Source organism: Phaenicophaeus curvirostris, chromosome Z (genome assembly GCF_032191515.1).
Source record: "Phaenicophaeus curvirostris isolate KB17595 chromosome Z, BPBGC_Pcur_1.0, whole genome shotgun sequence".
Lineage (NCBI taxonomy): Eukaryota > Metazoa > Chordata > Aves > Cuculiformes > Cuculidae > Phaenicophaeus > Phaenicophaeus curvirostris.
In genome coordinates, this window is record NC_091431.1 from 70824332 (window position 1) to 70839096 (window position 14765).

Here is a 14765-nt window from a genome sequence, read left to right on the forward strand (position 1 = left end):
GTAACTAGACAGATTATTCAGATTTGATGGTAAATTATTCAGATTTATTCAGATTTGATGGTAAATAAGAATGCCAACTTAAGATTAAACTACGAGAAAATTTGTACAGTAGGAAACTGGAAAAGGAAATCATGTTTTTAAAGAAAGGAGTAGGTATTGAAGGGAGTGAGTGTTGTGCTTAAATTATTTTGGCAAGCAATTTGTTTGGCATAGAGATCATAGAATCATAGAATAACCAGGTTGGAAGAGACCCACTGGATCATCGAGTCCAACCATTCCTAGATCCTTGATACTGGAATTTTTCAGTAGGTGCAGTTGTACTGCTGGTACCGAGTAGGCATGAATTATTCTAAAGATTACTTCAAAAGAAAGATTTTTTTCTTGAATGGGCACAGTTTTGACTCCTCATTGTGGTGTTAGGTGGCAGCTCATGTTCCAGCCTAATCTGTAGCTTCACACAGTGACTTAAAATGGGCAGGGAGATGATTTATGTTGGAGCAAGTATCTTCCTGCTGGTGAAAAATATCGTAAGATGTGAAAACTTGCTAGTAAGTAAAGCTACATTTGGAAATACTTTCGGGGTTTCGCCTTTCTAAACTTCGGAAAGGAATCTACTGAGTTTTAAGATTCAGAATGACATTTGATTTTTGTAATCTGGTATGTATTCTGCATAAAAACAAAACGTAGCCATAGGTATCATAAGGCATATGCAGAGTAAAATAAAAATAAATTTAAATAAAGAACAGTTTGTCATTTTGTATGACTTGATTTCTTGTGCTCTTTTTTTGTCACTTCCTCTCACTAGTTAGACTGAAAGATGTTTGGAAGTCAGCAGTCTGTGGACTTCCTTATGTTCAGACAAATCAGGAAGCAAAGTATGATCATAGAAGAAAGTATTATGGGGAACTCATCCTCTTCAGTGAGGCATTGGATGGTTGGAATTAAGATATTTTATTTTAAGGAATTTCAGACTGCTATTCTAAATGAGTCTTATTAGAAAAATCTGAGTGCAGAAAGCACTTGTAAGGAATATTGTTACTAACCTGAGGAACAAAAGGGAAAGCAGAATCTTTGTAGGTGGAGATTGGTTTTGCCAAAATATCATCTACCTTCCAGTAACAACATGACATCCTAAGGAGTGAACTGGCAGCATGTGTAATCCAGCTTCAAATCTAACTGAAAGCATATTGTCTGAGTGTCATTTCTGTCCAATAGTTGTGAAATTTCTTGGGAGAAGTATGGATTAAGTCAAGGCAAAATTGGAACAGCACCTTATGTTATGTACAACTTTCTGTAAAATAAGTATAGATTACACCTGTTTGACATAGTTTATGGCACAGGGTGGTGTAAGCAGAGCTGAACGCTCTGTCCCTGTCATCTGTGAACATACTTTTACATTCTTCTTTTTCAAAAGAGAACAAGCTCTACACAGACTGATTTTACTCATGGGACAAAGATGGGAATGTCAGTATTTTCCTCCTTTTAGTACAAAAAGTAACAGAAATGGATGGTAATTTCAGTTGAAGATGCAGATTTAGAGTGTATCAAAATTTGACAAGTACCTTCTTACTTGTTTTGTGTAACATTTGTATTCAGTAAGTGCTGACCTTAATGATGCAATTCTCACACTTAAAGTTGGACTGAAAAAGAATTAGTCAGCATTGGCCTGTGAAAGAAATAAAAAGTATTTTTCAAGGTTCACAATTATTCTTTGGGTGTGTATGGAAAAACACTTATAACCTAGCTGTCTACTTTCATTGTGCATAAACAGTATCACAAGGCAGATCAGGTAGTTCCTTTCAGTTGCAGAAAAAGTTTTGATCACTGTTTGTCTCCATAGAAAAACCCCAAAACCAGTTAATACTAACTACACAAAATTGTTCCCATTCTCAAAACCATAGGAACCCTCTTCTAACTCCTGGTATTTTATTTAACAGTAAAACTTTTGTCATTTTTTTTACCAAGGAAAAGTAGCTGCAGAGATTGAATTTGATCCTTCTATCTCCTTTTGTCCTTCTCATACTATTTATAAAGGAAACTGTCAGTCTAGTGTGCTTCACCTCATGGTTCATGACACCATCTCCTACTGTCACCCTCAGATTTAGGCTGTTCTGATAACCCACTTTGGCTCAAAAATGTCACTAAATTAAATTAAATTGAAAAGTAGCAGAAGATTCTCCCCGGTTTGCCTCTCCATTTCTGTGGCCTCTGAGGTAATTGCCTTTAAATTTTCCACTCTATGCTTATTCTTTTCCACTTCTTAGCTTTCAGGAAAGGGCTGAAATCTCTTTATGCTCATATGCTGACTTGTCAGTGCATAACTGATAACAAAATAAAGATTTCCCCATGCAGACCTTCCTCCCCCCCTTTTCTTTATTTCAATACAGCTGCAGCTCTAATTGCTAATTGTTGGACTTTTTATAAATTAGCTATAAATTTAAGTAGTAGTGACTGAAATCTGGAGACAATCATACAGATAGTTTTGCGTAAGGAAGACATACGCCGTCACTCTTCAAATGTAGCTAATGTATTCCGCATTGTTACCTCCTAACAAAAAGAGCTTTTGATTTTTATACTGGAAAGCCAGATGGATTCTGTCTGTCCTTCACAGCAAATTTGACCTTTAAATTAGAAGACATTAGGGACCAGTGATTCATTGGCACACAAAGAACTCAGCAGGCACTAAAAGACAGTGTCCTAATTGACTGAGCTGTGTTTCAGATGGCCATTGATTAAAGAAGGTGTTGCAGAGATGCTGCAACTGTTTCATTTACAGGCCGGGTTATTATGAACATAGGTGGCACAAATACCTGGCTTCCAGTGAGCCATAGTTAGCTGCTGTTTGTGAAAGTAGCCCTTTCAGATGTAACAGCGCTTTTGGGCTTACACAGAAAACGGCTAAAATCAAACCATTCAGGACAGTGGAGAATTTTCTTCCTGCGGAGCATAATGCTGAGAGAACTCCTGTGTTTCCAAGTCTGTGTGAACATTAGCTGGGTCTCATATTCCTTGATAAGAAAATGAGTAGTGTAATGGTTTGGAAACTAGCAGTAAGGGAGGGCAGGTGTGTTTTGTTCTTTTACATTAAATGTATCAAAGTGAAATGGTTGTCGTTCTACAGGTATAAAAGCTGAAGCAGTGATGAATGTGACTCAAGGTACACAAAGAGTTTCTGAACTGGCAAGTTTTGCCAGTTTCTTACCTGGATTATAGTAAAGATGCCTGTGTTCTTTTTTCCTCTGTCCTCACCAGAAGACAGTCAGTGGATAATTGAGACTAAAGTTCACAAGTTAATGAAAGAAAAGGACTTCTGGTTTACTGCCTGATGTGCCTTTTTAGGCTGTGGGTATCTGTCCTTTTTTATCTGACTGAAAATACAAGTATTGGTTAAAAGGTGGAGCTAAGAAACATGTCTGAGGAAATTTACTTGTATAGGTGAAATGAACTTAAGTTTTGCTTGCTCAGAGTCTGTTTCTATCCGTATTTATATTTGCTTACTGTTCTGGGGAGATTTATTCTTTGTAAAAATGTCATATTGACACGGAGCTAGTTTTGCCTTGGCAGACATTCATCTTTTCTGTCTGTATGGGTGATGACACTACAGCTGCGCACCCAGCCTTTCTGTTTCTAGGCTGTTGATTTTTACATCTATGTTAGTTTGTTTCAAAATGAAAAAATAAAGTAGCTGGAATAAACGTGACAACATAAACCAAGTATAAGAAGAGTTCTGTGTTCCTGTTGTTTTATATTACGTTTCCTATAAAATTATAAGGTTTTGACTAATGTCATGAAATTCTGAGCTGGAACAATATAATCTTTGCATATTGCAGCATCTGAAACCCTATTCTCATGAATGATCATTTCAGAGATGCTAACTAATGTCTTTACTGGCCTCTAATTAGAATTAAAAAATTACAGAAGCCTAAATGGGCTTGTTTAGAAACCACTGGGTAGTTTTGGTTTTTTTTCAAATCAGAAGTTTGGATACAAAAGCTGCTGTTGAAATAATCTTTCAAATGAAATTGTTTATACAGTGAATCTCAATAGTTTATACAGTGAGTTGTTTGGACTGCAAGCAACAGGGAAAGCAAAGTCTTTTCCTGAAAAAATGAAATAGTGTAAGGATTCAGTCAAAACATTCAATGCCAGTTTCTGCTACAGGAATGTTCAATGCTGACTGTTGGAAACAGTTATAAGGCAAAACAGTAAAAGTAATCATGAAAACACCACTGAATATTGTGTTCTTTTTTGGCTATGAATTGATCTTTTCCTGAGGTTTTAATAGTTGCCACGTTGCTCACATCAAATGCATCCAACCCAGTGAAGGACACTGAAGTTTCTTTTCAAGTAGCTGATGTTACAAGAAGCAATCCCGTATTGGAATGAATTATGTATATAATAGTCATAGAAAACATCAGCAGTGCTGTTTAATGTTGCTGGAAGAAAAAATACTAGAGCAGCCACCAGTCTTCAGAGTGACTGACTTGCAATTAGTTTAAAAACTAAACGGCATTGAGAAAGTTCTTACACATACCTGTGATATGTTTGCTCAAAATGTATTACTAGCTTCTTCAGTAACTGTGAAAAACAGCTACAAATACTCATGAAGTACGAATTCACATAGTGCCTTGAAGTGTTTATAAACACTTCCTAAGAATTTCTAAAAAGTTTATTTTAATCTTGAACCTTAAGTACCTCATCGATTTTTAGGTAGTATTTTAGCAGTGTGAAGATGCTTGCTAGTAAAAAAGAAAAATTCCTGAGTTTAAGAGAGGCATAACAATGGCCTGTGCTGTACAGGAGGCGGTAAAAAAATAAAAATCCATAGAGATGTGCTCTTTGGTGAGAGGGAAAGGGCAATGCTTAGAGAGCAAAAAGAAAATTTGAAAATCTTGGAACTTTGCAATGAACTGCATTCATCTTTGCTAGTGTTATTTCCTGGGCTTGTGTGTAATCTCTTGATCCTATAACGTGTCACACTTCCAAGAATACAAATTACCAAAAAAGAGAAGAGTAAACTTGGAGGTTCATTCAGCTGCATGGAGACCCAGACCTGTCATTGTTTCAGACCTTTAACTGCAGTTTGATAATTAAGATTTTCTCAAGTATTTAATCTTCTCTTTGTTGCCATACTGATTTTCACACCGTGCACATCTCTGTGGGCCTGACTGGAAGTGTTCTGTGAAATCAGCTTCATGCAACCTGTTTGATACCATTTTCAGAACAATAGTTTGTTTCAGTTGTCTTAGTTCACGTAAGCAAAGAACAAGTGCGTGTTTACCAGCCCATTGTTCTGGTAGCTGTTATGTTTTTTCCCTCTCAGTTAACTTTACAACTTTCTTTTTTTCTAGTGAGTTGTCAAATCAATTGTACATGTACATGAAGTTTACAGGTTTTGCAAATTTGTGTCTTTAAACAGGGGGTTTTGGTGGAGTTTGTGGGGTTTTTTGGCAGGAAATACCAGCGTTTTCCATGAAATGGTTTAATTTTTACTTTAGTCTTCTCTCTTATGATGTTCTAATTTTCTTATAACAACATTTATTATTTAAATAACAGGCTAAGAGAGTTTGGGTTGTTCAGCCTGGAGAAGAGAAGGCTCCAGGGAGACCTTATAGTGAGCCCCCAGTACCTGAAAGGGGGTACAAGAAAGCTGAGGAGGACCTGTTTACAAGGGCGTGTAGTGATAGGATGAGGGGGAATGTCAGTATATTGTAGATGGGAAGATTTAGATTAGACACTAGGAAGAACTTCTTCACAATGAGTGTGGTGAGACAGTGGGACAGGTGGCACAATATTCTATCATGTTAACTGACACCAGCTTTCTTCCAGAACACTTCAGATTTAGCTATAATAAAATTTCTACTCTCGCAGATTCATGTAACTGTTCTTTTATGCTTCATTACTACTACTGTGCTTGGGGATAGGAAGTGGACAACTTGAAACCTTAGTGTCAGTTTCTTCATGAAAGCTCTAGTGCCTTATCCACCATTTCCATCTTTTAGTTCTGTTCAGACCCGATATTTAAAATCAACATGTGTATACAACGTGGAATTTAAAACTTCCCTTTCTGGCAACAAAGCAAAAGCTTAGCCAATGTTCCTTCATGGTGGCAGTTGTTCTTAAGTGCATAGAATGAGTGCATTCATCAGAATGTGACCCCTGTAAATACAGGCTTTTTTATCAGAAATCCCTTCCTAATTGCACCCCCTCTGTGAAAAGCCATTGGCTTTCAAAATACATGATTTACCTTGGAACTTGGAGGTTTCAAATAAGAATTACTGTTGGGTTTGTTACAAGAACCATAAGTCAGTATGTATTAATCTTGTTGCTGCTCAAGGGGTAATTTGTCATCTTACTGTGTTTCTTCTCAGCTATGTTGCTGCAGTCATTATTAATTGCAGTGCTGAAAAATTTTCATGCAGAGAGCTAGGACTCAACAGCATTTGATGCTGCTGCTAATTGCAAACTGATTTTAAGATTTAACTGGATAAATTTCTTTACACATAAATCAGTATGCCAGTCTTCCTGGAGAAGATGGGAAGCGGGTTTAAAAAGTCAATTTCATAGAATGAAACTATTTCTTATTATCAGTAACTGCAAGACTTTTTGAGAAGTTTTTCTGTGAACAAACTAGAAGGTTGCTGAAGTGTGTAAAATGATTGTTACAGGGATTTTTTTTTTCTTTCGAAACTACAGCTAGCAATTTTGCTGAATTCTCATTATATCACCTTTTCTGCTAACAGATCTGATAGAAGTCTGCTCTCTGATTTTGGGAGGTATTTATGCTTGTGCATAATTTCAAGCTTGTGGATAGTCTACTAAATTCAGTTGGATTCTACTGTGTGCTTCGTTGGCTATCAAATTTCTCAGACATATGCAGGAGAAACTTTCTTCTCATCATGTTTCTTATGAAGACAAAAGTTCTCTGTTAGTCTTGTCATATCTTCTAAATCTCTCCCTGGTACTTGCTGCCTTGAGAGTTAGAACCTTTTCAGCTTAATCTGTTATTTTGTGTTGATCAAATTTCTTTTTGAGGGGAAATTGAGGAAAGAAAAAAATCTATTTATACTTACTTCAAACATACCAACAAAAGAATTACAAAAGTATTTTGATTGAAGCAGTGTCACCTTCACATAACTGGCAGGCTAACATGATTATTATAGTAGCACTAAAGGGCGTTGTTCTGGAATGCATTGTCTTTTGAAAGAATGCAGGGTAACACTGAGCTGAAATCTCAGAGTATTTTGCTTTCACAAAAAGAGTGTTTATATATATGGTATCCTTGGTGCACAGAAAGAATACAAAATGGGGAGAGAAGGTAGCATCATCTCAGTAGTAGAGCCTTGTTAAGAACATTGTTAAAATAATCTGGCTTACATTTTTGTATATGCTTAAAAAAAGTAAATGCATGGAAAATGCTCTGGCAAGACTTGATTCTGTCTTGTAGTCAGTCTCCCCAGTTGTATCCAGGAGAAGGTTAAGAAACAACTTAAAACATTTTACATTTGCCTACACAAGAGTTTTTGATGGACAGTCTTTAATGTAAAAAGCTTTAACAAGCTCCACCATTTGAGGTGGAAATTGGACAAATTCAGATAGGAAATAAGTCACAATAGTTAAATAGGGCACTTAATCATTGAAACAATATAGCCAGAATGTGAAGCATTCTGTCTTAGTAGGAGGACTCTGTAAGAGATTTTCACAGGCAGAACAGAAGTTATAAACTTGATACATAATTGTTTGATACAATTTTATCTAGCTCATTATGCAGAAGACTGAAGTAGATGGATATGATGGTCTCCACAAGAGCTTGCATCGTTTGAAATTTATGTCTGTGAGAATAAAGTATGTGATTAGGTGGCTGCAGTTAATTTTCTGTGAGTAATATGAATTTGTTGGGTAATTTTCTTATTGTGATCGGCACTACTTTGCAAGGTAACTAGAAGTTTTCAACTTTCAGAATCATAGAATTGTTTAAGCTGGAAAAGACCTTTAAGATCATCAAGTCCAACTATTAACCTTACACTGCCAAGTCAACCACTAAATCACGTCCCTAAGCACCACATGTACATGTATTTCAAATACCTCCAGAGATGATGACTCCACCACTTTCCTGAGCAGCCTGTTCCAATGCCTGACAGCCCTTTTGGTGAAGTAATATTTCCTGTTATCCAATCTAAACTTTGGGGATAGGATTTACAGAATGGTGGGATCTTCGACACCTTAATTCTGAGAAATCATGGACTTGCTAGGAGTACAAATGATTCTCCAAACTGAGCACCCAAAGTCAGCATTGTTATCCCAAAAATGTGATATTTTTTGTTTTTCAGAAAGAGCATGGATGCTTCCCATTCCTTTGTGCAGACCTTGCTGCATAGCCAGCGCTTCAAAAAGCTTTGAAAGGGGTGTATTGATATCTGTAGCAATTCCTCAGATCCATGCATCAAGAGTGCTTGAATTAATCCAAAATGCTTATATATGCATCTGCCTTTCATAAATGTGAGGAGTAAAGCACGCCTGCAAAACTTACTTAACTCCTGTAAAGCAAAATGTTTGGGTTTTTTTTTTTGTTTTGTTTTAATTCCACCTAAAGCTCTTTCCAGCTCTCTATGCAGATTTTTTTTTAGTATCGCCAAAAGAATATCTGTGGTAGCAGTGTTTTTGAGATGTTGCCATCTGGAGCAGTCCTGAACAATTGCCATGGAGATAGTTGGAACTCACTGAAAGGCATCTTCTGCATCTTTGTAAATATTCATGGGTCAGGGCTTTGCCAAGGCTGAAAGTGGAAAGTATAGATGTTGTTACTGCATTCTTAATTATGGTGCATTCAGCTTTTAAATTGCAAATACTAAGCAAAACACGTTACTGGTAGTAGTTGAAATATGTTGCTGTCAAAAGAAAAAACCGTGTAAGGAGTACCAGTGTCTCCAGCCAACACTTTATGGATTGTGGATGTAATGAAAGTTAATTAAATTCTCACCTGCAATAAAAAGGTCAGTTTTGACAGGGTAGATTTCCTTGGCTTTAACTATCATAGAATCATAGAATGGTTTGGATTGGAAGGGACCTTAAAGGTCATCCAGTTCCAACCCCCCTGCCATGGGCAGGGAGACCTCCCACTAGACCAGGCGGCTCAAAGCCCCATCCAGCCTGGCCTTGAATACTTTCAGCAAAGAGACAGCCATGACTTCCCTGGGTAACCTGTGCCAGTGCCTCACCACCCTCATCCTGAAGAATTTCTTCCTAATGTCTAATAAAAATCTTTCCTCTTCCAATTTAGAGCTATCCACCCTCGTCCCACCATTATAAGAAGTCCCTCAACAGCTTTCTAGTAGGCCCCCTTCGGGTACTGGAAGGGTGCTGTAAGGTTTCGCTGGTGCCTTCTCTTCTCCAGGCTGAACAACCCCAACTCTCTCTGCCTATCCTCATAGCAGAGGAGCTCCTGCCCTCTGATCATCTTTGCGCCCCTCCTCTGGAGGTCTTCCAGCAGTTCCATATCCTTCTTATGCTGGAGATTCCAGAACTGGACACAGTACTCCCAATGGGGTCTCATGAGGGCAGAGTAGAGGGGGAGAATCACCTCCCTCATATACTGGCCATGCTTCTTTTGATGCATCCTAGGATACAGTTGGTAGAATGCACTGTTGAGCTCTATGGAAAACATTCTTAAGTATTTGCTAGGTCTGTTCTCGTCCCTTGTCCCTGAAGATCATTTCTTGAAGAGCTTAGAGATTATTTTCCTAAAATTTAGTGCTCTGATTATAATCTTTACCTGTCTCGTATCTCTTAGCTCCTTGAACTCCACCAGTGCGTGATTGCTGCAGGCTGTCTCAGATCTTGCCATTTGCTCAGGGGCGTGGTTTAGTGGTTGATAGAAATGGTTGGACTTGATCCTGGAGGACTTTTCCAACCTAGTGATTCTATGTGATTCTGTGCGTGTCCATAATGAGCTCACTTGCATTGGTGACCATCAGGTCCAGTATTGTATGCTCTTGAATAGGGATGTCTATTACCTGAGTTAAGAAATCATCATCAATGCAGTAGGAGTCACCTGGATTGCCTACAGCTTGCCATGCTGCTTTTCCAGCAGATGCCAGGGTGATTGAAGCACCCCAGCAGGCCAAGAGCTTGCAAATGTGAAGCCTGTAGCTGGAGGAAAAAGGCGTCATCAGTAAGCTTCCATTGATCAGGTGGCCTGTAGTGTACACCAACCACAAGGTTCCTTTCGTTGCCTAGGTCTCTTATTCTCACCCATAAGTTTTCAGTCTGTTTGTGGCTGTTTTTCAGGGACAGCTCTTCACACTCTATCCATTTCCTGATATGAAGGGCAATGCCTCCACCCCTCCTTCCTGCTCTGTCCCTTCTGAACAGCCTGTAACCACTGATAGCCATGGGATTCTCCAGGTTTCAGTATCAGCAATCAGGTCATGGCTTTCTAACAGCACAGTAGCTTCCAACTTGTCCTGTTTGTTGCCCAAGCAGTGTGCGTACTGTGATTATGTATTCTTTACTTAATTGCCATATGGTTTCTGAAAGACAATTGTATCTGAAAGTAAGTTTAGAATAAGGAAGTGATGCATACTTCCAGAAGTGTTTTGGATTATCCAGGCTCTTTCAACTTTCTATTTAGTACACAAAGTTATATGTTTTTTCTAAAGTGGTGTTTCATTCTTGTTTAATGAGCGCTAAACGTTTTATCTTTTTCTCATAGCATTTTGGTTCTGCTTATGTCCAGACACTTTTTTTAACTTCCTGGCTTCAAGTTGTGACATTACTAGTTCAGGGAATGGAGTGTATGGGGTGTTTCTAGCTTATGTTTAATACTCATTTTTGTGAGGCAGCCGCAGCCATTTTGCATAAAATTGTAAATTCCCAGTAATCTGGTGTAACGTAGAAATAAGATTCTGTACTGAAGCTCTGCAGCTGAAATTATTGAGTCTGCTACTGTATAGTGTGAATAGAGTGGTGTGTGTCTGACTGCTCAGTTAAATTCATTTTTGTCATCTCCACCTGCCGTCCCAGGTGCAGGACAAGTTTCGTTTGGACCTGTCTGATGAAGAAGCTGTCCATTATATGCAGAGTCTAATAGATGAAAGCGTCCATGCACTCTTTGCGGCTGTGGTGGAACAGATACACAAGTTTGCACAGGTGAGATATCTTCTCATTTGGTGGCCTCTGTGAAGGCTGAGTAAGGTGAGAGGTTGCGAATGATAAGTTCAGGACTGAACTTCACTGTTTATAATGTTTTAGTTCCCTTTTCCAGCAAGTTAAAAATGTGTTCTTGCTACCAGGTCTGGAGAGCAAGCTCTTAGTTGTTCTAAATAATTCTTTAAAGCACCTTAGCAAACGTGCTAAGTGAGATATAACTGGTTATATTACCAAGGGTAAAAACTGCAAGTTGGAAGTTTCTTCAGCACTTACAACTGTTTTTAAAATCATAGGACATATTTGTTCAGAATAGTTAAAAGTACTCAAGAATTTGAACCCATGGCTTCTGGCTCCCAGGAATCATGTTGTAAGCAACAGGCTCATGCATACAGCAGCAGGCAACGATTGTGTATAAAAATCAAGACCACAAGTGTTTATTGCACTGATGCAGGCCTGGCCCAGTTGTCTCGTTTCAGGCTTTTTACCTAATGCTGAGTTCCAGTGTGGAGACTTTTTTCCTGAGGCCCTGAGCTCTCCTCATGCATTTGCTGCAGTTTGCTACCTGTTTGTTTTTAGCTCTCCATTCTACTTTGGGTATCAGATTTGTAAAATGAACACAATACCGCATTGCTTTATCAGTGATTAAGGCATCTTTTGGCTCCATGTGATGTAGGATTCTTCTGCCAGTTTTGGAGTTCAGATTATTGACCCCATTCAGATTCTGTAGCTTATTACACTTCCAGGCTTCCCCCTGCAAGAATACTTGATCCTTATAAGTGTGAGGAGGATACAAAGAGACTAATGACAAATGAATAAGCAGTTGACAAGTCTTAAGAATCTAAGGTCTTTTTAGAAACTTACTAAAAAATCCATCAAAATTAAATGTAATTAATGTCTATTCTCTTTATATTGGAAGTGAGGTAGGACACCTTTTAGTGATATTTAGTACTTCATTAGTTAAAATCATTATCTTTCCTTTTTGTCTGAGTTGGTCTTAAGAATTTGCTGCTGGAGTCTTTACAAAGTCTGTAAATCGTTAGACAAATGAACTATTAATGTGTCATTGAATTTGCTATAAAGGGGTCATCTTACACAATGGCCAGTTGAAGCTTTCAGTTTTTTTTCAGATATAATGGCTGCATTGAATTGCCAGTGGCCTTGCTGTTAATAGTAATACAAGTTGTCTAAAAAGACCCTAAAACTCTACAGATATTATAACACGTGCCTATACAGCAGGTTTTGGCTTAATGCCACACAATATTTCATTTGAAATTCCCTTCAACGTGATTTTTGTTTATTGATAGATTTTTATTTGCTTACCGCCTCAAAAATTGTCCTACAAGGAGCCTGTGCTGTCTACTGCAGCAGTTAAGAGCTTTTACTAAGATTGGTTATTATAGTAACTTGTTGTGTATCAGCATATTATATATGTTACTCTGTATAGGTCTTGGTTAAACAAACCTAGATATTTGGCATGAGGTTTGTATTCTTTTTTTAACAGTATTGCAAAGTGAGTTCAGTTCAAAGCCGTGTTATGAAGCCTTTAGTTTAGTCTTCAAAGTATCTCTGTTATCTGACCTTTTTACGTAGCACTTGTCTCCTCCTTAACGGTTGTCAAAAAGCTATTGTCTCAAATGTAAATAAATTTCACATTTAGAATAAGTTACTGGTGGTGGTGTACGGTTGTATTCAGAGGAGAAAAAGTGCAGACTAATTTTAGTTGATACTAATGAAGGCAGGATAGCCATTTCTTCCTGGACAGTTGCTTTCATTTTAGCAGCATTATTTCTTTCTGCAGAGGAAGGAAATAGTCTCCAGTTGCAGTGGCTAATTTCACATTTTTTTATCTTGTAAATTTACAGGTCAAGTCTTGCCTCATATTAAGCAGTGATTTAAAAAGTGAAAGCATGGAGGATGAGAGGTCTCCCCTCTAAAATGTGGCTGTAGAATTTGGGGGTTGTAGTAGTGGTTGGCTGCTGTCTGTTCAAATTAGGCTGTAAATCTTAAGTGGCTCTGGAATATCTCCAACCCGTGGTCCCAGTACTGCTGCATCTCAGAATGCAGCTGTAGTTTCTTTCCCTCAGGACAGGACTTCTGTTTTCCTTCTGTTGAACAACAAAATTAAATAGGGAAAATCTACCAGCAGGATTGTGCATATTGGATGAAACCATTTGTCAAGAGTCAGATAGAGTTGGTTTCCATGTTCTTTGTTCCCATTAAGGGTTGTAAATAGCACCTGCCTTTTGTCTCTTCACCATGTTTTTAAGCACACATAACTTTTGTTCTTTGAGAGCAAACCAAGCTGAATAAAGGCCGTATTATGTGTTTTCTGATTTCTTATAGTATTGGAGAAAATAAGCCTTTTGCCTGCCTGCCGTGGAAACAAGCAAATGCTCAAGAGAGAGACTTTCTCAAGCCCTTGTGGACTTCACCAAACAGTTTTGGAAGGCAAAAGCTGCAGGTCTGGTAGCATGCAGAATTGAGAGCTCAGGAGGTAGAGAAGCTTTTTGAGTCTCTGTTCACTGAAGGTTTCAAACCAAGCATTTTTTAAAGGAAAATGGTTGTTTATACCATCCTTGGGGATCAGATGCTATGACATTTCTTTCCAGTAAAAACACTTAGGCCTCAAATGTTGAAGTAAGCCACTTCTCAAGCCAAAGATAACTGGAAGAGGCTGGATTTGATAGTAAATTCTTGTACCCGTTAATATATTTTCTTATTTAAAAAAAGAAATCATTGCTGTACTGAACAAGAGTATATACGAGGTTACAGTACTGAGGTTACAGTTCCTCACTGTAGAAAAACCACAAAACTAAGGCAATCTCTTCTCTTCCCAACAACTTTGTTCCTTGAGTACCTTCTAAATGTAACTCATATGATCCTTTTATTTCCCACCTTGGTCAATGTTATCATTCAGAAAGGACAATCATTTCTTGCCTGCTTACAAAAATGTTTTTAAGTACTGATAAGTTACCCAGCTGTAGGCAGCCAATTAAATTATCACTAATAAGCTCAGCAACCAGAATGCACAGTGAGCGGTTCAGTATTTTACACTTTTAACTCTGAATGTTTTCTGTACAGTGATTATATATTCTTGATGCTAATAAACTCTTTGTTGTTGCAGTCTTGAGGTGTTTTGTTTTGTCTTTTTAATCTTACCTGCTGAGACCTGGCATACTAGAGGATTATGTTTATAACTCTGAGCTTTTTGCAAGGAATTTCACTCCTCAGTTTGCTTGATGGAAGAATAAGGCCACTCATAAAATGTCTTTTGTGCCTCATGTTGAGTTCATAATGAATCTGCTTTGAATGATCAACAGTGTAATTAGCTCTTCATAAATGTGTGCATCTCTTCAAAGGGGTACCCTTTTAGTCCTGTATTTTTTAATAACAATGTAAATCAGGAAGAAATCCCTCCCAATTATAATGGACTAGTTTGAATCTGAATCTGATGCATATTTGTGAGTCGGCTTGCATTGTGCTGCTTTTGCTACCAAACACTGGAAAAGCTTTGATGGGGGAGAATCCACTAGGGCTGTGGATTAGTTATTTCAACACATTACCCAAGCTTGATAGTTAAACACAATATCCATTCGGTCTTTCTTTTCCTTTGTATG

At 37.9% G+C, this 14765-nt stretch overlaps 1 protein-coding gene across 2 annotated transcripts in view; it reads left to right on the plus strand.

Annotated features, from left to right (window-relative positions):
• The window catches only part of PIK3C3 (phosphatidylinositol 3-kinase catalytic subunit type 3), a 74053-nt gene extending 59777 nt beyond the window's left edge, over positions 1–14276 (plus strand). For both annotated transcript variants that reach the window (XM_069879998.1, XM_069879999.1), the window contains 2 exons: positions 11023–11148; positions 13492–14276. In XM_069879998.1, the coding sequence (XP_069736099.1) occupies positions 11023–11148; positions 13492–13506 (141 nt within the window). In that variant the 3' untranslated portion in view covers positions 13507–14276. The remainder of the gene's footprint in view (positions 1–11022; positions 11149–13491) is intronic.
• The last annotated feature ends 489 nt before the right edge of the window (positions 14277–14765 follow it).